Below are 22,365 nucleotides of genomic sequence, written 5' to 3'. Positions count from 1 at the left end.
ACTTTCCAACCCTGCACCTTCTGCCCTAGCCAACGTGAGATTGGGTAGACTCAGGATTTGTTGGTTCCAGGGGCACAGATTTACCACTTCCAGCCCTCATTGGATTGTTCTGCCCATGATGATATAAAGTTCTATGTATCTGAATCCAGATATAATTTAATTCTATGCTTCCTTATCGGAAGTCATTTATAAATAAGTAGCTTAACTTTTCAGGAACCCGAGGGACTCTATGATGAAATCAAGGTTATACCAATATGCAAACTTGATCGTTCCGTTTCCAACAAAGCAGTGAAGAAATACATTGAAGAGGAAATTTCCAAGTAAGTTTATATAAGCCAATGAAAAGCTAACCTGTTAATTCAAAAATATGCAGGCTGTGTTTATTTATATTTATTAAATTTGTATACCGCCCTTCATCTGTAGATCTCAGAGCAGTTCACAAAATTGTTTAAATGAATTAATCTAGCAGATTTAATTGATTAAAGCTTGCAGTGCCAGAAAATTTAAATAATAACTTTTTTTTTTAATTAGGCTTCCTGATAGGTTGTCAGTAACATGGCCCGATGGAGATGAATTATTACCAAATGAAACTAAGCTTGCAGGAGCTACCATAGGTATGTGTTAATGATAAAGGGCTGGATCTAGAAAGAAGTGACATTCCTCCCACCAGCAGATCATCATACCTCCTAAAAGGATCCTCCTGAATAATATGAGCTATGGCACAGGAGACTGAGGAGGAAGTGGGGTCATCAATAATCAGGTAGAGGCAACTTCCATGAAGGGAACTAGCACTTATGGAAAGTGTCTCTGCCTGATTTTCAAGCATTTGTCTCCCCCAACACAACACAGAAGAAGAAGAAGAGTTTGGATTTGATATCCCACCTTTCACCCCCTTTAAGGAGTCTCAAAGCGGCTAACATTCTCCTTTCCCTTCCTCCCCCACAACAAACACTCTGTGAGGTGAGTGGGGCTGAGCGACTTCAGAGAAGTGTGACTAGCCCAAGGTCACCCAGCAGCTGCATGTGGAGGAGCAGAGACGTGAACCCGGTTCCCCAGATTACCAGTCTATCGCTCTTAACCACTACACCACACTGGCTCTTTCAAGAGGGTTCTCTGACTTTTGGAGAGGCTGCTAAGGAGAGAAGGGGGTTGGAATATCATGTTCTACCAATCCACTTCTATGGACCATGTGTGTATCTAATTTGTAGTGTAATTTAAATATTACTTATGGACAAGTGGAGTTTGAAAAGAACTTACACTTGGATGTGTTTAATGTATTTGGGGGGGGTGTTCTTTTTTTTATTTATAGGAGCACTAAGAATTGAAATATTGAATAAAAAAGGAGAGCCTATGCAAAAGCTTCCAGGGTCAGGTCATGGAGCAGCGAAGAAATTGCTTGTGGAACTTAAGGTCATTTTTCATTGTAAGAATGCAATCTGTTTTCATTAGATTATTTTAAAACATTATTATATTGAGGTTTGATACACTAGCCATTAGAACAGAGCTTTCCAAACATTTCATGTTGGTGACACATTTTTTAGACATGCATCATTTTGTGGCACAGCAATTCAGTTTTACTAGCAAACCAAACTAACCACTTTCTAGTCCCGGGAGGAGCGTGGGGAGCTTTCATGTGACACACCTACACAATGCCAGGGAAACTCAGCCAGATGGGCGGGGTATAAATAATAAATTATTATAATGCAGCTGCCACACTAACGTGTCGCGACACACGGTTTGGAAAGCTCTGCATTAGGATAATACAATGTCTCATGTGTTAAACACTTAAAGTCCTGATGCATCTTAAAATATATTCCTCTAAAGCAGCAGTGGGGGATCTATGGCCTTCCAGGTGTTGTTAGACTCCCACTCCCTAGCTACTAGCCATGCTGACTTAGCCAGCACATTTCAGGCTAGTAATTTTCTTGCAGACTACTAACTTTAGAGGATTTATTTACAAGGTTGTGTTAGCTGTTTCTGGGCAGACTAAAGCAATCAACTATTCTTCAGTGCATCAGTCATGGGCACTTCATTTTTCTTTGCTACATTTTGTGAGGGTAAGGACAGAAGGAGCAACTTTGGAAAAAGAATATAAAATTGTGCATTGTATAGGTTCCTATATTCCCATATTTAAGCAGCAGTCTGGTGCTCACTTATTTGGAAGAAAGTCCTCATTGAACACAAGTGGATATACTTCTAAGTAAATTGGATTGTGCTGTTAACATTGCAGACTCATGGGTGCTAGTAGTAAGAAAGACCCCCTATATAGGAATATATTTAAAATATATCCTTCGTAGGTAAAAAAAAAAAAAGGAAAGTATGCAAAATGTATACAGTATTACTAAGAGATGCAAGGCTTAATTATGAGAATGAAACAACATTAATACTATGTTTAGTTGCTAATTAACATTATTTAGTGGCCAAATTTGCACCAACCTTTAGGAAACATGAAGAAATAGCAATAGGAAACTTTTAAGTCATGCTTTAAAAATTCACCATTCAATTAATTTTCCTAGAATTCAGTCAGCCTACCTGGAAAGGGACGACCTTCCTCACCCCAAGTTCCAGATGGAGCTGGGATGCAAAGTAGGGTTATTTTTGACCTTGTGCAAAGGCACAAGGGGCGAGAGGAAGATTAGGCTCCTAGCAACTACCATTTTTCATTCAGCTACGAAGGCGTTCAAAAAAGTAGTGAATCTCTACATTTCCTGCCAGCTGCCTAATTTTCTAATCCTGTTGGTTTCCATTAGGGGACATTTAAGCAAAATCAGTGTCATTTTAAATAACATGGCTGGGGCTGAATCAAGCCTACATCACTTTAAATTTAGTTCTCAGTTCACCTTCACCAAACTGTTAATGTAGGGGTGGTTACCCCCTGACTTGGAGGCCTTATCTGCCCCCCCCCCAGAGCACCAGTTTTGAAGACAGCAACAAAACTAGTGTGGGGTTGTTTTTTTAAGTAGAGACAGCACTGGTGTGGGCAGAGTAACCCCTTATTTAGTTACCTTAATATTATTATTAAAATACACATATATCCTGTATTATTTGTTTGCAACCTAATGCATTTAAAGATACCTTAGCACAATTTTTATATGTGTTTTCTTTCTTTCCCCCTATTTAAGCCCATGATGGAGATAAGGAAATCATTTCTCATATCAGTCAGCATGGGGGTAAATGGCCTTACTGGTTCAAAAAAATGGGTGAGTGTTTTTGCTTTAAATCTACCTTACAGTTGAGCAATATTTTGATTATTTCATTTTAAACTTTGTTTCTGATTATACACAGAAAATATTACTAAACTTGGATCCTACACATTGAAACTGCAAGTGGTGTTGAATGAAAGCAATGCCGACACTTTTGCAGTAAGACCTCTTCCATCAGAAACATTTAAATTTAATATAATAGGTAAGGTTAATACTGTTGTTGTATTTTAACCAGTCAGCCTGTTCTTTGCATGCAGAAGTTAGCTGTGACACACTCAGTAAAATACTATTTTTCTATTTAAAGTTGGATTAAATGTTGAAAATGTTATTGAAAGTGTCAATAAAATATAAATGAGTTGAAGCATTCAGGCTGTATTCAGATGGGTGAAGAATGACTAGAATTAATCCACTAAACAGTTTCATTGTAATAACATTGTTTTCCCCCCATCTACCTCAGAGGGCAAGCCTCAGAAGTTTTCAATAGGTCTTTTCGATCTCACATTTCGAGTTGGGCATCCATTCAATATTCCTCTAGATGTCCAGGATGAATTTGGTCATGCTACTCATCTGACGGATGATATTGTGCCAGTTCTTGAGGCTAGGTAACTGTCATTTTAATTATTTTGTTTATTTAGTATTCTTAAATAAAGATTTGTATTTTCTCTGTTTTCCCCAATCCAGTGGGTCCCAAATAAATGTTGTGCACACACAGCTAGATGCTTTTATTTCAGAAATTAGTGATCTGTCTCCTTTGCACCAAAAACTAAGAAATCGTCTCTTGAATTATTACACAGTTTTGAGGTTACATGGTGTTAATGCAGGAGGAGGTTACAGGTGCTTGCTGTATCACAACTGAGGCTTTTTACCCATGGAAAACGAATGGAGTTCTTAAACTGGGATTTTTCACAGTAGTTTTAACATGGAAGGATTCTGTATGCTGATGGGAGATTCCTCCCATCTAGTTCAGGAGAAAAGACTAATTTCATTAGAAGGAGCAGTGTCTCAGTATTTTTCTTGCCTACAGTGAAAAGCAGTGATGCTAGACAGTGATCTATTGAGAATATACAGGAGTGAGACAATATTTCAGGTATCTTGGATTAAGAGGATGTGTCCCTAAAATATGGAATTAAGCCATAATCTACCTATTTAACTGAAATGTCTATCATTCTTTTGAGCTGTCTTATACAGTGTACAAAGTGCAGTGCCCCCCCAAAAAAACTAGGCAATTTGAATATTTTGCAGCAGTGCCCAATCTGGACAGGGTGTTATCATTCCCAAACCAAGAAAATAGTGTTGGATTGACCCATAAGAGTTATTTCTGATCATAGACAGACACCTGGGCCCTGGGCCTTTAATTTTCCTCTGGTGGGGAGTTGTTCCCCATAGTCATCCTGACAGAAAAGGTAAAGGGACCCCTGACAGTTAAGTCCAGTCGCGAATGACTCTGGGGTTGCGGTGCTTATCTCGCTTTACAGGCCGAGGGAGCCAGCATTTGTCTGCTCCGCAGACAGTTTTTCCAAGTCATGTGGCCAGCATGACTAAGCCGCTTCTGGCACAACGGAACACCATCACCAGAGCAGTGCACGGAAACACCATTTACCTTCCCGCCAGAGCAGTACCTATTAATCTACTTGCACTTTTTGGCGTGCTTTCGAACTGCTAGGTTGGCAGGAGCTAGGACTGAGCAATGGGAGCTCACCCCATCGCGGGGATTCGAACTGCCAACCTTTTGATCGGCAAGCCCAAGGCTCAGTGGTTTAGACCACGGTGCCACCCGCGTCCTGATAGTAGCCCTCTCTTTTCTGTGCAATGTTAAAATAGCAAGACCACAGTTTTGCATTTTGCTTATTCCTTACTTTTGGCCTGATCCACAGTAGAGGTTTCAGAAGCTTCTGGAATTTTAGTCTTCTGAAGTGAATGAGAAGGGTCACTCATCATCACATAATATTCTGTATATTCAGAAAGAGCCCTCATGGGTAACTCCACATTATGTATTATTTAGTTGCAATTTTAAAATGGTCACTTTAGTTCTTAAAATTATTTTCACTTGTGTTTGTAGTGGCTTAACATTACAGTATGAAGAAATAGATAAAGGACCAAATTGTGCCATTAAGGGTGTAACTGCTAAAGGCCTGGTAAACAATTACCAGGGAAAGGTAAGTTGAATTATGGCAAAAATGCATTGTTTACTTTTAATAAATATGTGGCTGCATACTTGTTTTCTAAAGAATCATAGTTGTTTTTCATAAGAATTAAAATATTTATCTAAAATATTTTCTATATATTTTCTATTCAATTATTAGTTTGTAGAGTATTAAGTCAAGTATTCTAGAAGTCCTTCAAGTCTAAGGGGGAGCGGGTGGGCTGTTGCCCCAGCTCACATTTTCTGGAGGGGGCACAACTAGGCGCCCCCACAACAGGCTCCCATCAGAACCTGGCTTTGGCGTGCGAGGCAGCTTCCTCGTGCCCAGCCTCAGCTCTGCTTCAACTCCACATCCAGGTCACGTTTGACCCTGGGAAAGAGTGGGGAGTCCATGGCACAGAGCTGCCGCCCCTCTCCTCACCGAGTGTACCCCCCACGGCAGCTCCATCCCCAAGTCAGCCCTGAGCAGAGAAGACGAAAGACTGTGGGCGCATGTGGCGCCCAGCCATGGCACCACCATCCCCAGGTCAAGCTTGACCCAAGGGGCAGAGTGAGGCTGTGAGGCGTCAGCCTGGCAGCTCCGACAGAGGGTGGGTGGCAATGCTGTCACCAACTCTCCTGGACTGTGGTGAGTGAGTGCGCCCCCTGCCCCATTTTGTGAGGCAAGCCTCAGGGAGCTTCCTCTGCCCTGCCCCCCTCCCCCCCCCCCCCGTCCACCTTCCCTGGGTGCAATTTCCTTACCACTGTTTCAAGTACCACTTACTTATGTTGGGATTACTGTAAGTGTGTCTTAATGTAGCATTTTGAAATAGAAGGAGCCTCAGTTAAGAACCTCAGTTAAGTAGCTGAGGGTATTAGACAAGAGTAAAGATTAAAAGTGGAACATTTTAAGTCATTTCCTAGGGGGTGGAAATATATAATTGCTTTACAGGATTATTCACTTTGAAAACTGAACAAAAAAAATTCATGGGCATTATTTAACATTGACTTTTAAAATCATATTTTTCAATAGAACTTCAATCTGAAAGTTACTCTTCCTGGCCTGAAGGAGGAATCCCAAATTTTGAAAATTAAACTTCTTCCAGGTTAGTGAAATGTTTGAAACATATGACTTCATTAATGTGATCCACTTTACATGGGCCTGTCCTTGAATTTGGTCTAGAAGCTGCAGCTGGTAAAAAATACTTCTGCTCTCTGGGACAACCTATTGGTAGCATGTCACTGCCAATTTGTTACTAAGCTAGATTCAAGATTTTACTACTGTTATATAGGGCCCTTTATAGTTCTGGACCAGGGTATCAAAGAAGCTATCTATCTTCCTACATCACACCCCAATTAGTTACATGTCTTGATGAAGCTCTATTGATGATATAAGATGCCCCTACAGTAAAGTTGTGGTACCCGGCTCTGGAATTCTCTTCCTTTGAACTGAAGTAAGCCCCAATGTTGTTTTTGATGCTTGCTGGAATATTTTCTTTTCTACCAACCCTTTCCAAATGAATCTATTTCTGCAGGTTTAATTCTGGTTGTTCTTTATTTAATGCTATTTTATGATCCATATCAGGTTTTATATTTAATTTCTGTATTCCACTCTGGTGATTGTTGAATGGTTTATTAAAAAATGAAAGTCTCTATGGAAGTTTTTTTTAAAAAAAGTTTGAATTAAATAAAAATAGGTGTCTGTTCTGGAGCCATAATCAGATGTAACATGGTATTATGTGGTCTCATCCCAGAAGGTATACCTCAAAACCAGTTTCTCTTAAACGTAATTTTGAGGGGAGATTTCCCCCCCAAACATAATATTAATCCAATTTATGCCTTAAGTGATGATACCATAAATGTTACCTTCTGTACAACTAAATTGGTGTTTTCAGTTCCATTGAATAAAAACTTGGAAATTATTCTTAAAACTTGCTGTATAGCAATTTTTTTAAAAAAATGTTTTTGACTTTTTTAAAGCTTTCTTGGTTGTTTGTTTGAAAACAGAAACTAAGCTTTAGTTTATAAACAGGTCCACCATGGCAGCTAAATGTCAAACCAGACACTGACACATTGAAAATTGAAAATGGAACAGCATTTCCTTTCCAGGTTGAAGTGCTGGATGAAGTAGGCAACATAACAGCACAACCAAAACTAATAGTTCATTGCAAGGTAGGTCAACAGCTTCTGTTCTTCTTCTTTAAAAAATATGACATTAGTGCAATTGGACAATTGGACTAGTGCAGTTATCTCAGTATTATATTACTGAAAAATTGCCTCTGACACTGCATACGAGCATAAAAAATTCGAGGGTAGAGGCCCATCCTTCCTCAGAAATGAATTAGAGATTGTCTTCCTTGCCCCCTTGCTTCATTTTTCAGCGGGAACTCAGTTCCAGCACCTCTCAGGTGGGCCCCATTGCCATTATAAGAGAACTAGGGAGGTGTTCATGGTAAGTTCCGGCACCACCTTTTCTAGAAAAATATCATTGCAAATCCATTCATCAAACGCTTTCCTTGTATCAGGGTAATTTTAAATATGCCATAGTTAACTACTATGTTCAAAATATTTTTATAAGTTACTGTGCAATTGAAGTTTGCAGTTACATTTTTTTTATATTTAAACCCCTGAGCAGATTTTTGCTTTTACTTTCTTCCTTCGAGTGAAAATGTTCTTGGGTGGAATGAGATTTCCATTTGATGCTTGAAGGCAGGATTGCAGCTGATTAAGGGGGCTTTGCTCATATCCAACTAGTCCCTTCCAGGTTACTTCTGCCTTCGCTCTGGAGAGCCTGTGTCCCACGCTATTCAGCTTTGCTCAGACTTGTGCTTCTTGTGTGCTGTTGTGTTAGTTCTCAGTGGTGTTTGTTTGGTGTCTGTTGCTGTTGTTTCTTGGAAACAGTAGCGTCTGATTTTCTATGCAGTTTTTTCTTCATTGATGCATTTTGTTGCCCTGCGGTGCTCCCTGTTTGCTTGAAGGGATTTATTTTGGTTTCAGGGGTTGACTTGTGTCCTTTGTGCTTTGGCTTGGTGCTACTACTTATTTAATAACTTGAGATTAGATTAATTATAGTACAGGAAGTACTAGAGTTTTAATTTTATGTGGTGTGGCACTTTGAATCTCTCACAAAGAACACAAATGGGCTTGAATTAACGTAATTTATAAAGATGTTATTTAAATGAATCAAATTAGCTTTTGTGATAGGCGGTCATTAAAATTTCTTAATAAAAATTATTCTTCCTTTTCTTTATGACAAAACTCCCCCCAAAGTACTTCAATTATTTCTGAGATTTTTATTCCATTACTCGGTACCTTTATCCAAGGGGTAGGGAACTGTGATCCTCCAAGTTTTTATATCCGGCCCTCAGGACACTCCCCTGGCCACCACACAGTTCACTGGCTCCCTCCCTGCTTTCTTCGAATGCTTTTGCCTGGCTGAAATGTGTCATTGCATTGGAATAATGCCTCTTGCTTGCTTGGATAGAGGATACAGTGTGTCTCTGTGTGGAACATAGCATACTGTACAAAGTGTCTCATCCATTACTCTGCCTACTTTTGCCCCTTGCCCTGCCTGCTTTCCCCCTCTTGACCCTACCCATCAATAGCATGCAGCCCTCAGAAGGGTTGAAAATGGGGAAATCCAACCCTCAGGCTGAAAAAGGTTCTCAACCCCTGCTTTGTGCCCACCTATTGATATGAAAATTCTTATTTATGATGGGATTGTTTTAGTTTTCAGGAGCTCCAGGCCTTCCTATATATGCTGTGGATTGCAGCAGTGGTGGGATAAATATCTTAACTGGACCAGTTCTGCATGTAGAGAATATAAAGAAAGATCAGATGCTTAAAGCAAGGTTTGAAATACCTGTAAGTTGAAATAGCTGTAATGTTTTTGCTACTTGTTGCCATTTAGTGATCTATGGCACTTGAATGCTCTAATTTCCATTGGTTGAGATGTGGGCAATATTGCTGCATGAAATTCTTTCCACAGGTGGCTGGATCAGTGGAAGTGACCCTATCTTACTCTGTATGTAGTTGCCCTTATATTCTTCTGGATTACCGATATCTTTGAATAATGAGAAATTGGTTGTCCTTGATAAATATGATTAGGCATTTCCAACCTATTTCACCCCTCATTTAGATCAAAAGATCCTCAGAACCCCAGGACCATCTAGCATGAACTGAAGGGGCCTGATGAGTCCCTTATTTTTAAACTAGAAAGTTCAGGATTTCTCTCTTCACAGGGGTTGCTTGTATACACATACAACACATCTAAAAAATCTCTCCTTTGTAATCCATCACCTACTATGAACTTTATTTCTCATTTGGGTGTCAGATGTTTCTAAGTGCTATTAGCTTCCTGTACTGCTCATAGGCAGGACACACTGTAACTTCAAAGAAAGCTATTTTCTCCCTTCCTCAGCTTATTCCTTGCCTCCAAACCACTTGATTCAGCTTTTCTTTTCATTTGTAATTTTCCCAGTCTCCCATATTGGCTAGTCTAGTGTGTGTAGTTTTTTATTTTATTTCTATCCAATTTGTTGGCCTTCTTTCTGGCAATATCTTCCTTTGGTCTTCAGAACATAACATGGTAAGAAAATAAAATGATAAACATAAGACAAGTTTGCTGGATCAGGCCAGTGGCCTGTCTAGCCCAGCATCCTTTTCTCGCACTGGCCAACCAGATGCTTGTGGGAAGTTTGCAAGTGGGACAGGAGTGCAACAGCAGTCTGGCCACCTGTGATTGCCAGCATGTGGCATCTCCATCCCCATCATTCTGCCCGGAGACTAAGGTCCAGCACCAAGGGCCTTCTGGTGGTTTCCTCACTGCGAGAAGCCAAGTTACAGGAACCAGGCAGAAGGCCTTCTCGGTAGTGGCACCCACCCTGTGGAACGCCTCCCACCAGATGTCAAAGAGAAAAACAACTACCAGACTTTTGGAAGACATCTGAAGGCAGCCCTGTTTAGGGAAGCTTTTAATGTTTGATGGACTATTGTATTTTAATATTTTGTTGGAAGCCGCCCAGAGTGGCTGGAGAAACCCAGCCAAATGAGCGGGGTATAAATAATATATTATTATTATTATTATTATTATTATTATTATTATTATTATTATTATTCAGAAGCATACTGACCAATATAGAGATAAAGTTACCATGAGGTTAGATTGCGGTATATCAGTGTAAGTGTATCTCTGAAGTGCTACAGTTCCAGTTACTTCTTCTGTTTTCCTTTCTCCTTTTTATTATTAGAGTTGTAAAAGTGTACCACCATTGGAGAAGACTATTAAATTGCTTCCCAGTAGATCTGTTGCAAGATTACAAATTTTTAGCATCGAGGGAGAAAAAGCTATGCAGATCCAACACCAGGATGAAATTAACTGGGTTGCAGGTGATGTGATGCAGAATCTCATCTTCCACATGTATGATGAAGGGGACAGAGAAATATTAATCACTCCCACGCTGGCCGAAAAAGTTAAGGTTGGTATTTTTAGGACGTTAAAACTTTGATTCAACATAAACATTAGTTTTGTGATCAGGCAGTGATCAGAAGAGGAAAGGTTACCATAACAAAAATACTATAAAAAGAAAATGTTTGCTTTGTTTACATCAGTATTTCCATTGCTTTTTTGAAGGAATTCAACCTAAGCTGTGTGAGAAAGTGGGATATATCATGGCATCTGAAAGGCACATTTTCCATAGTTGTTCCATAGTTTATTTACATAATTCAGATTTCTAGGCTTCCTCAGGGGGAGTAACAACAGACATATGTATATGCTCCTAGGCCATCAAACCATGCTTCTGAATAGGACTCGACCATGAGTTAAAATAACACTAAGAAATTTAAATTATGGCTGAAAATATACAGAGAGAATAGCATGTATTGAGAGCCAGTGTAATATAGAAGACTAGCTGGGCCAGTCATCACCTTTCAACCTAACAGGGCTCTTGTGAGGCTAACACAGACAAGGGGAGAAGCATGTACTGTTTCTCACTTGGAGCTCCTTGGAGGAAAGATAACTTAATTATAGTAGTGTGGGAGGTCTTCCCAACTCAGAAGCTCCACAAATTCATTGTGCCAGTGGAATACAGCAGTATCTGCCAAGCATTTTGACATGGTTTGAAAGTGAATAGCTGTGAAGAAATCCCGGAGCTTAGGGAAAGTCATTGTATATCAGGTGGACAAGAGGCTGTACTATGGCCATTTTAAAATTTTTCTGTGCAAGGTTGAAAGTCTAAATTTTTAGCTCTAGTTTTGTTCCACACAGAATTTAAGCTTTGATCAGAGAGCCACAAAACTAGAAATTCAAGCATAACAGGAGTTCAAATGAAAGCTTTTATTTATGTTAATAATTCAACCATTTCCACTACTTTTTGTATATCAGTGAAGAGTGCACTTGGCAATCATGTTTATGAATATCAAACCAAAGTGAACATTTAAGGGACATTTTGCAGTGTACTGATGGGAGTAAAATATCAGAGATTTTAAAATTGAATGCTTTTAGGCAGCAGAGTCATATAAGATGAACAAACACTGGACAACTACTCCAGTGATCTACCTTCTCTCTAAATACTGGTGTTGACCTATAAAATGCTAAACGGTCAGCATCTAGCACATACCAGGGACCACTGGCCCATGTTCCATCATGAACTTTAAGGCTAAACATAGTCCTTTCTGACACCCACCACCGCACAATCAATCATCTGTTCCACAGGTGATAATACCCAGATCTTTGCAGGCAGAAATGCATGTAGAAGCTTCTGATATGTAAGAGGAATGTGGACTCCTAGCTGTGTATGGGATGATGGGCAGGAGTGCAGTCTCTCTGCAGAGCTTAGACAAAATACATATAGAATGAGGGTAGAAATGTCAGTAAGGCTGCTCATGCCACAGATCTTCTCTTGCCTCAAATATTGTCTACTCTATGACAACTTACATGGCATGTTGGATTTCTCTCTATATCCTGACAGCTTCAAGAACCTGAGCAGAAACTATTTAACACACAGCAGTTAGTTGATATGGTGATGTTTTAATCTGACCAAGCCATGAGTATATTTGGATTTATGCTATTTAATGTTTTAAAAGTTTCAATAATTTAGTTTTTTTCGTATTTTGGAGCTTTTGTATTTTTTGAGTTTTGCACATTTGAAATGTATCTTCTGTTCTCTAGGATGTTTCAACAGCCATTGACAGAAATAAATCAAACATTATTATACTTTGTGGTAGTTAATAGATTTGCTTGAAATGAAGATTATGGGAATGATCCAGTCCTCTCTCTGGATCCTTTCTCTTGAATATGTAGGTTCCCGTATAAGCAGTCTCTCCCTTTCTCTCTCTTTTCTTTTTTCTTTTTTTCTCTCACTGCAGATCTGTGCATTGCTGTATGCAGGTGAGGGGCTTGTTTCCTCTGTATGCAGCACATATAATTAGTATTTAATTCCAGAAGTAGTAATGATGTAAATAAAGCTGAAATTACTGGTTTATTTTTTTTTATTAAAGTCAGCCCAACATTTTGGTATCTCATTCTTAGTCAGTACTATACCACTTTTGTATTTAGCTTTATGTTACACCATAACCTAAATATTTAAACATTTTCTCTTAAAAAAAAAAAAGGTCTTGCAATCTCTTAATTTTGTTTGTGGAGGCAAAAAATAAATTTATTTAAATCTATGCCAGTAGTTGAATGGGACTGGTGCTCATGATACCAAGGGACAGTTGGCCAACAGTTAGTGCAAAATCCTGTTCTTCTCACACTAATTCCATTAGTCCCTTCCAGTCCTCCAGTAAATGCCACCACCCTCCATAAGAAGTATGGGCTGTATCCAGATGTAACAGTAAACCAGAATTTAGTCCTCGAGGAATGAGCTTGGGGTGAGGCACTGGCTCTTATTCGCCTTCCTCCAGTGTAGTCAGAAGGAGGAGATTTGAAGCTTTCACACCAGTTTCCAACCAAATCACGGTTATTCATTCCTTGAGGAAGTCACTGCCAAATTTTCTGAGGAGGGCCTAGAATCCTAGCGAGTGGCATGATACGTAAGGCAGGCTGTTACAGTAAGCTGAATAAATTGTAAGGCAAGATAGAATGAGAGTCTGGTAGTCCTATCTATTTGCAACACAGTACGGACAATTTGATTACTACACTTCCACAGCCTGCTTGTTCTCGTGAATAAAACCTACTCTTGCTTAAAATATTAGTGTTCTTATTTTATCCCTCTCACATCAACATTTAAATTTGTATGGACTACATTGACTGAACAAGCCTTTTTATTATTAGTGCACTTGTAATAGCTGCAGAGAAGCTAAATTTGTATTTCAATCAAATAATTTTATCCTCTTTAAAAATTGGCCATAAAATAGCTACTATTATCTATAGTTGTTTAAAAGTGGAATAATGTTTATTACGTAGTCAGAGACCCTGTTATTTTTAAAATTTTGTTACAAAAGTAAGCAATTGTGTTATTTTTACACCTGACACACTCCATTGATTTTTTGTTTGTTTGTTTGTTTACTAGGTAAATTGGACTCCAAAGATTAATAGAGAACAGTTGGTTAATGGCTTATTACCTGATGTGAAGGTACCAACATCTGTAAATGATGTGCACTATTATGTAGTTTCATTCCATGATGGGCATGTATCTTTGGAAAGTGCATTCACAATAAGGTTTGTATATTTTCCTCAGTTGTAGTCCTGTTACAAAGTTTGCTCAGTGGCTGTTTCTGTTGGTTACAGCATACAAAAACATGTTTGCTGTTCCTGGTAACAACTTTTAAGTATGTAAATATCAGTATACAATCAAGCATATATTAGACACTAAGAGCTTCAAAGGCAGTGCACTGCAAAAGCGTAGCGTGCAGATGCACAAAACAGCCAGTTCTAAAATAAGTCATTATAATGATGTTGCTCATGATACTCGCGCTTTTGAGTGCTGTGATACATGGAATAACCTTAGTGCTGTGTGAAGTATATATACAGAAGAATCATAGGAATACATGGAATATATTGCTTAAAATGCACTTTTGCTAAATAAATATTTGCTCTGCCCACGTATATATATATGATGTGTGTTTATAGTTGGGAAATTAGCTCTAAAGCATATATAGCTGTAAAACATAATAAGACATCTAAGAACCCAGCTAATGTCACCTTGTTGGATAATAAAGGACAGTGAGGAAGTATTTAACATAACTCTCACCTTGAGGGGAGGGGAGTGACATGGAGGAGAGAGGCCACTGAAATCTGAAGGCTTACTGGCCTGTTTCCTTGATGTCCAGACAACCTCCTGTCTTTAAAGTGCTCTGCACTCCTTTCAGGCTCTGCAGCTACAAGTCCACTTCCAGACAAAAGAAAAAGAAAAAAAGAGGGAGATGACAGCAGACGTATCTCAGCAGGCAGGGCATTCTACAAATGAGCTGCCCACTTCCATATTGCTGCATAGTGAATCTTTTCAAGCAAATTGTTAGCAAGAAGGGCTTCCCCTAATGAGTTTAATGTTGAAACAGGAGGAGACACACTTTCAACTAAAGTCCTAAGTTACGTAGGGCTTTATAGGTGTCATTGCCAGCACATTGAATTAAACCTGGTATCATATTGGCAACCAATCAACTCTCAGGATCATGCAATCTTGATAGTGCAGATTGTTAGGTGGCCTAGCCTATCTGAAGCTTCTAAAACAGCTTCAGGATCTGCCATAGTTTTATAGTAATCCAACTGGAAGATTACCAGTGCATGAGTTACTGTGACAATGCTACTCCTGTCTGCAGACTGCCACAGCTAACCAAAGAAATTATTTGTCACTGCAGTCACTTGAGCCCCCAGCAACTATGTTTTATCTAGGAGCATCCCCAGACTACATAGCTGTTCTGTCAAATGGAATGCAACTCCATCTAGAATCGGCTATTTACATTTTAAGAAATTGTATCTTGAAAGAATTATAGCATTTTTTCTGTTTTACTTAGAAGTACACCTCTGTTAAGCTGTCAGTATTTGTTTTTGTAGACCACTTGCTGATGAGCCAAAACATATTAAATGCAAATTAAAAGGATCTAATACAATACAAATGGGTGAAAAACTACAAGAAGAAATTGGTAAGTATTTTACTTTTTTTCTTTTATTCCGACACAAATGTAGGTGTGATGCAGCGGTACCTATTTATCTACTTACACTGGCGTGCTTTCAAACTGCTAGGTTGGCAGGAGCTGAAACAGAGCAATGGGAGCTCACTTCGTCACAGGGATTCAAACCACTGATCTTCTGATCAGCAAGCCCAAGAGGCTCAGTGGTTTAGACCACAGTGCCACCCGCATCCTGGCGGGAAGGTAAACGGTGTTTCTGTGCTCTCTGGTTTCTGTCACGGTGTTCTGTTGCACCAGAAGCAGCTTAGTCATGACCCGGAAAGGGCATTGTGGACAAATGCCAGCTCACTCAGCCTAAAAGAGAGATGAGCGCCGCAGCCCCATAGTTGCCTTTGACTGGACTTAACCGTCCAGGGGTCCTTTACCTTTTACCTTTAGGTGTGATGGCATACTGTGTTCTTGTAGCAAGCTACATCAATATCATGCTCAGCAAGTGTGACAAGTTGCAGTCTTGTTGCCTCCCTTGCCTTACTCATCAGTGTCTCAGCAGACAACCGTGTCTCATGACATATATATATATATATATATATATATATATATATATATATATAGTGTACAAGTTGCATTTGTGCAAAAGGCAGTAGTTGCTGTTGCTTATATAAGATGACTGATCCACACTGGTGCATATTGTGACTCCGAGTACTCATTATCTTGGGTCACAACTTTAATCTCCTCTGCTGGTCATCCTGGCTTAGGTGGAACTCCTGCCACCTAGCGCTTGAGGCAGAAACTTCTCACCTCAAGGAAATTTTAACTGGTGATGTTATTGGAAGGGATTTCAGTTTCAAGTTCCTACCTTGTTCAAAGCAGCAGCACTGGACATCTCTTCTGCCATCTGCACTTTATGCATTAAGGCCTGCATTCAGCCTCATCTCTGGAGATCCTGGCATACCTGCCACCAGATTGGATTGGGATTTGGCACCACCCTGGTAATTAATAGGCTACATTGCAAGCTTTTAAAAGATTTAAAAAATCAAATAGAAAACTGCAGTCTTAACGCCTCCCTGCTCCTTCAGCTTTTTACTTTGCCTCACAAGAAATAGTTGTTTCTTCCTGAGACTCCTGGTGTTCTTCTTTCAAGCTGGTTATTTCCTTGCTTCTTCTACTTCTTGTTTATTTTCTCTCTGTGTTTAGCTTTATCATTAGTTCTCCTTCTCAGTGCTCCTTCCCCCACTGTGGTTGTTTCCCACTCATTTTTCTTGCCTTTCTAGCCTTTAGTTCCCTTATCTGCAGCCCTACTCTATTGCCTTTTTTGCTGCCTTTAGTCACAGTATCCTCTGTATTTCACCCACTCTAAACTTTTGTTCAGTACAGCTAAAGCTTTCCAAACTGAAAGACTCCCAGTTTCCCCATGTTTATGGAGATCAGAACCAGCTGCAATTAATGCACATTCTAGCTGGCTTTACCACTTGTCTTTCCTTTACTGCATTTATTTCCGGTGTATTTATTCCTGGTGTGTGTGTTTAAATTGTGATTTTCTTTGGCATTACTCTTATTGTGACCCTCTGAGAAATTAATTATAAATTAATTTACCCCAAATTAATCTTCCCCATAACTTGATCTTCTAAGGAATTCATTGTAATTTTATTATCCCTAATCAATTTCCCCATCATTCAGTCCTGAGCTAGTAAACCAATGAAACCCTGTCAGTTAATTATTTCCTCTACAATCAATTTCAAGTACAATAAATGAGACCTTGCTGCTTAGCTCCATGTAACTTGGCCCAGAGCTTGGCCCACAGGTTGCTGCTTTCCATATCATCCAAAGTTTGGATAGGAAAAGAGGCAGCGGTGCACTAGTATGTACAGCCATGCCCGCCAATTTGCCCACCTACTCTTTCGCCTGCCATATTGGGAATTCCAGACATGAGTTCTGCTCTGCTTTGTTGTTTGGCCATTGATCACTTCAATTGGTAACGTCATTTTCGGTGGCCATATTGGGAGATTTGTTTACCATCTGGCAGTTGTCTTGAGTGGGACAACCTGGACTGGGTTTAAGGAGGAACACCTCTGGTTGCCATCTTCAGAGCATTGTTTACTTCCAGTAACCATCTTTAGAATTCTAAAATAAAATATAAATAATAACAGATGGTTTCTAATTCTTCTGTTGTTGTTTTTTTCCTTAAAGAGGTAATGATTACAGATCAGCATGGAAATCACATTCAAAACCTGACATCAACTTGTTTGGATTCCTTGAAAATAGACGGTAGTGGTCTGGATAAATCAGAATTGAGAAGTGTTTGGCAGGTATTTCTTAACACCATGTTATGTAGGATTTGCATCAGTGAAATTCATCTTATTTGGGGGGAGGGAACTTGTGTCTCTATCCCTGACACAGCTTAATAACATTCATACAACTGATAAGAGGCAAAGGGGAGTTACTACTTTCAAGCTTGTAAAGATTCTTCAAATGATTTACTTCTATTTACTTCTGTTTTCATGGCAAGTAAATAGTCACCTTTGTGGTGCTATTATTCTTGCTAGTTGGGTCTTTATCCAGAACTCAAATAGTACAAAGCTTTCATAAACTTTCTTGAACGTTGTTACCTTGAGTTGAATTCATTTACTGTTTTCTCAACTCATACTGGTTGACATGGGATATATCTAACTAAGGATAAAGGTGGATCCACTTTGATTTATTATGCCATTTAAGTGTACCATATATTATGTTGCAGCATAATATAGATTCTTCACATAATATAGAAAGTGTGCAGACTCCTAGAGAGACAATGAGTTGAGCTGTGGTTTGGCTTTGCATGTCTGTTGAATCCAGGCTCATTGTTTAGCTCTCTCCAGACTAAACATGAGCAGCAACCAAGGTTCTATGTCTTAGGGCTCATGGTTTGGGTGGGATAGCTAAGCCAGAAGCCCAGGTTCAAACAACATGCTCAGTCAGAGCGTGGGAGCCTGCACACTCACATGTATGCTGCCTCCTTTGCATCCCTATTATGCCGCTCAGTGGAGCTCTTCTGGTTAGTGCAGGGCCTTTTCCTGTCTGGCCTGAAGGAGGTAGCAGAACTGATGGTAGTTTGCTGTAACTTGTTTGGAAAGCTTTTTGAGGATAAAATTGCTTGCATCCAGCTTTACTCAGCTGTTACAGCAGATGCATCTCAGGGGATGTCCAGAACACTGTCTAGTCCTGCTGTGTTGGATGAGTGTCAGTTGGTAAGACTTGAGCAGGTGGACAAGGTGTTTAAATTGCAGAGTTGTAAGAGCAAACCCCATATGCCATAAATAGAAGCATGTCTAGCCTTTCACTTGTATAATCAAATAACTTTATGAGATCAAAATCCTATTGGTTTGTTAAATGTTGTTATGTGTTTCTTTATAGGCAGATACACAAACTATTTGTGTCACAGGAATCAGGTTTAAACCAGGTCCTCCTGGAACCAAAGAACTGTGTTTTGCTTGGCGTGAATTTTCTCATTTCTTGAGACTAAATTTAATTGCAGGACCTCCAGCTAAATTGGTGCTTGTGGACTGGACAGAGTTAGAAAACGTAAGTCTGCATCATGTAATACCAGCAATAGTCTCCATACCTCTGGGAAATAGAGAGAGGAGAGGCATGAACATAACGTTACAGCATTTCACTGATATTAAATACTTCTGAAACTTTAGCATGGTCTCTGGCGTGAAAGGAGACATTGAAACAAAAAGAGTACCTTGTATGAAAATAACGTTTCTGACTGGAGTTTCTCATAATTGGCTCTTCTTCATAAGTAAGCGATTGATGAAATGGCTTCTGATCACTGTATGTTTTGCAGCTAAATTGCATTACACACTTAAAATGTCTCATTCCTTATATACCAAACCAATCACTGCAGCTTGCAGGAGGGGGCATCTTCAGATACCATCTTAATAGAAGGGTACATTCCACTCAATGTGATAATTGGGCCTTTAGTGGGGCAGCACTTACGTCTTGAAATTCCATCCCGTTACATATTAGACAGGCATCTGTTGAACATTTTCCTCTTTTAACAATCCTCCTGAGTAGAGATTTTTATCCCTGTTGAATTCTGTATTGCATTTGAAATGTTTTACACACAAACACACACATATTTGAAATACTTTAATATATTAATCTATTCTATATGTATGTTTTTACTGTATTGTTAAATCACTTTGAAATGCTTCATAAATAAAATAAAATAAAATAAATAAATAATACTACAGGTTTAAATAGCTATAATTTTTGAACTGCTTCTAGCCTGTGTCAGTGATTAATGGCAAAGAACTACAGAAGCCACTTATAGTCCAGCTGTGTGATCAGTGGAATAACCCATCTTCTGAACCTGATGTCAGAATCAACCTTTTAAAGGCTGGGAACTTAAAGGTAATTGCCTTTGAATTCATACATCTCACTGGAATATATCATTGTGCAAGACACCCAAAATACAGAATGTTGTTAAAATGCATTCATCTGCATAGTGTCAGCACTTTATATGAGGACAAGTCCTTACCTCAGGGATCTTACAGTCTAAAATGTGACATAGAGGAGATATCCAGAGGCACTGAAAAGTAGGGTAAGAATGTAGTAATTGTTGCATTAGATATTTATTCTTAATTACAATAGGGTATAGGAACTCGGTCTTGTGCTAAAAGCCCTGTGGAAAAGGTGGGTCTTGAGGGATTTGGAAGAAGTGAGCAAGAAGTGTGTATTTATAAAATACACCTCACTTTTTTAAATGCTTAGATTCCTAGCATATGTGATTGGACAATACGTTTAAAAACACATAATATATTTGGATAGATACATAACAATTTTAAAACTATTATTTTATACTGTTTTAGGGATTGAAATAAAACCCTTAGTGTATTGCTCTATGCCAGATAATCCTGGGAACTGAGTGACTACAAGCTGGCTGCTAGGTTATTCAATTTACAAAAAAGAGACATGTAGTTGACAGTCCATTGGCCCTGTCTGACCCACCAGTTGTCTGTCTGATGATTACAACTTCTCTTTAGCTGGAGCCACACACCAGTCTGACTCCAGGAAAAAGAGAGTAATAGCTGGAAATATAGGGGTTTTCTGCTTAATGATTATTTTAAGTTTCCCGTGGTAAATAGCATTGTAACATAGAAGTGGCACCCCTAATCCTTAAGTGTTTGCTATATGCTGGGAGGGTAAAGCATCTTAACTATGGAAATACATGGAAAACTGAAATAGAAAATTTGCTGATTAGTAATAGTTAAATCATTATCAGTGCTTCTTAGTCATTCATTAATGGGGAGAAAATCAATTTTCTTGTCAGATTATTCCTTCAAACCAGCAGCATAAAACAGATGAAAATGGCAGAGCAAATTTCGGAGTTCTTAGAATTCATGCTCCTTGGTAAGTGATTGAAAACTCTTACATTCATCAGAAAATGTTTGGAATTGTTTCCAGGCCCAATTCAAAGCGTTGGTTTTCTCCCCATATGAACCAGCCCAGACCCTCCGATTATCATCAGAGGCCCTGCTTCATGGGGCCCTTCTCCACAAGAGATCTGAAGGGTGGCAACATGAGAATGGGCCTTTTCTGTGGCGACCCCATTTGGGGAATGCTGTCCCAAGGGAGGCTTGCCTGGCTCCTTCATTACATATCATTAGGCACCAGTCAAAAATGTTCCTCTTCAACCACGCCTTTGGCTGTTAGTCTATGACCTTTTAAATGTGTTATGGAGGGGGTGTTATTGTTTCTTTGCTATTTTGTCATGTGTTTCTTTGTTGAAACCTGTCCTGGGATCTTCGCCTAAAGGGTGATAAAGGTAAAGGGACCCCTGACAGTTAGGTCCAGTCGCTTACAATTCTGGGGTTGCGACGCTCATCTCGCTTTATTGGCCGAGGGAACCAGCGTACAGCTTCCGGGTCATGTGGCCAGCATGACTAAGCCGCTTCTGGCGAACCAGAGCAGCGCACGGAAACACCGTTTACCTTCCCGCTGGAGCAGTACCTATTTATCTACTTGCACTTTGACGTGCTTTCAAACTGCTAGGTTGGCAGGAGCAGGGACTGAGCAACGGGAGCTCACCCTGTCGTGGGGATTCGAACCACCGACTCTAGGCTCTGTGGTTTAGACCACAGTGCCACCCACATCCTTTTAAAGGGAGGTACATAAATTTAATAAATTATTACTGTTATAAAAATCAGATACCCTTAAAAGCCTGAAAGAACAGGGTGGACTTGTCTGATCCTTCTCATAATTAGCAGCAACAGCTCTGCAGCTCTGCTCCACCTTGCGAGCCATTCCTAAAAAAAAAGTTAAAGGTGATGCAGCATGGCTTGTGAGGAAAAACTGAAGATTTGTGCACCTTAGATATGCTTCCCAGCAGTCGCCAGTCTAACCTTGACGGCACCCAGAACAGGACGTCCAGTGAAAAATTTAATTAACAGGAAGGTTTATCAAAGAAAAATTCTTTCAAATGCCTCAAGTCTCAAGCCAATTTAGGGTTTTATTGGCCAAGCTAGGCACCTTGAATTGAGTAAATATGTTTTGACCCAGACATAATGCATGTATAGCTATCGGTTCCAGTTAAAAGTGTGATGATTGCATTCTGCACCAGTTGCAGTTTTCAGACAGTCTTCAAGTGCCTCTTCACTCTCCATGAAGAAATAGCCTTCTCCTACACCCAACTCTGTCATTGGAGGCACAGGTGCCCTTGGCAACTAAGAGTCCCTTTCACCAGCTTTGGCTGGTTAGCCTGGTGTGGCTGTTTCTGAATTACTGCAATGTGCTCTGTGTGGGGCTACTCTTGAGGTCTTACTATTTTATTTATTAAATTTCTGTATCTCCCTTCATCTGAAGATCACAGAGCAGTGTACAATATAAAAACACAAAATACATACCATAATAACAAACAAAAAACAATACCACCACCCCCCCACACAGTTTAACAGGCCAGTTTGTTTTAATTAGCCAACGGCCTGGGAG

General features: G+C 39.5%; 1 protein-coding gene across 1 annotated transcript in view; it reads left to right on the top strand.

The window, feature by feature from the left end:
* SMCHD1 (structural maintenance of chromosomes flexible hinge domain containing 1) overlaps positions 1 to 22,365 on the top strand; it is a 62,658-nt gene that overhangs the window by 17,729 nt on the left and 22,564 nt on the right. The window contains exons 15-31 of the mRNA XM_081205522.1: positions 214 to 320; positions 532 to 614; positions 1,310 to 1,423; positions 3,123 to 3,200; positions 3,286 to 3,405; positions 3,661 to 3,805; positions 5,263 to 5,359; positions 6,359 to 6,431; positions 7,358 to 7,497; positions 9,055 to 9,189; positions 10,575 to 10,802; positions 13,836 to 13,984; positions 15,320 to 15,408; positions 17,584 to 17,702; positions 18,787 to 18,954; positions 19,663 to 19,788; positions 20,708 to 20,787. Coding sequence (XP_081061648.1) covers positions 214 to 320; positions 532 to 614; positions 1,310 to 1,423; positions 3,123 to 3,200; positions 3,286 to 3,405; positions 3,661 to 3,805; positions 5,263 to 5,359; positions 6,359 to 6,431; positions 7,358 to 7,497; positions 9,055 to 9,189; positions 10,575 to 10,802; positions 13,836 to 13,984; positions 15,320 to 15,408; positions 17,584 to 17,702; positions 18,787 to 18,954; positions 19,663 to 19,788; positions 20,708 to 20,787 — 2,051 coding nt within the window. The remainder of the gene's footprint in view (positions 1 to 213; positions 321 to 531; positions 615 to 1,309; positions 1,424 to 3,122; positions 3,201 to 3,285; positions 3,406 to 3,660; positions 3,806 to 5,262; positions 5,360 to 6,358; positions 6,432 to 7,357; positions 7,498 to 9,054; positions 9,190 to 10,574; positions 10,803 to 13,835; positions 13,985 to 15,319; positions 15,409 to 17,583; positions 17,703 to 18,786; positions 18,955 to 19,662; positions 19,789 to 20,707; positions 20,788 to 22,365) is intronic.

This window comes from Podarcis bocagei, assembly GCF_964188305.1.
Source record: "Podarcis bocagei genome assembly, chromosome: 8".
NCBI lineage: Eukaryota > Metazoa > Chordata > Lepidosauria > Squamata > Lacertidae > Podarcis > Podarcis bocagei.
Note: the sequence above shows the minus strand (reverse complement) of the source record. Positions and strands in the feature narration are given on the sequence as shown.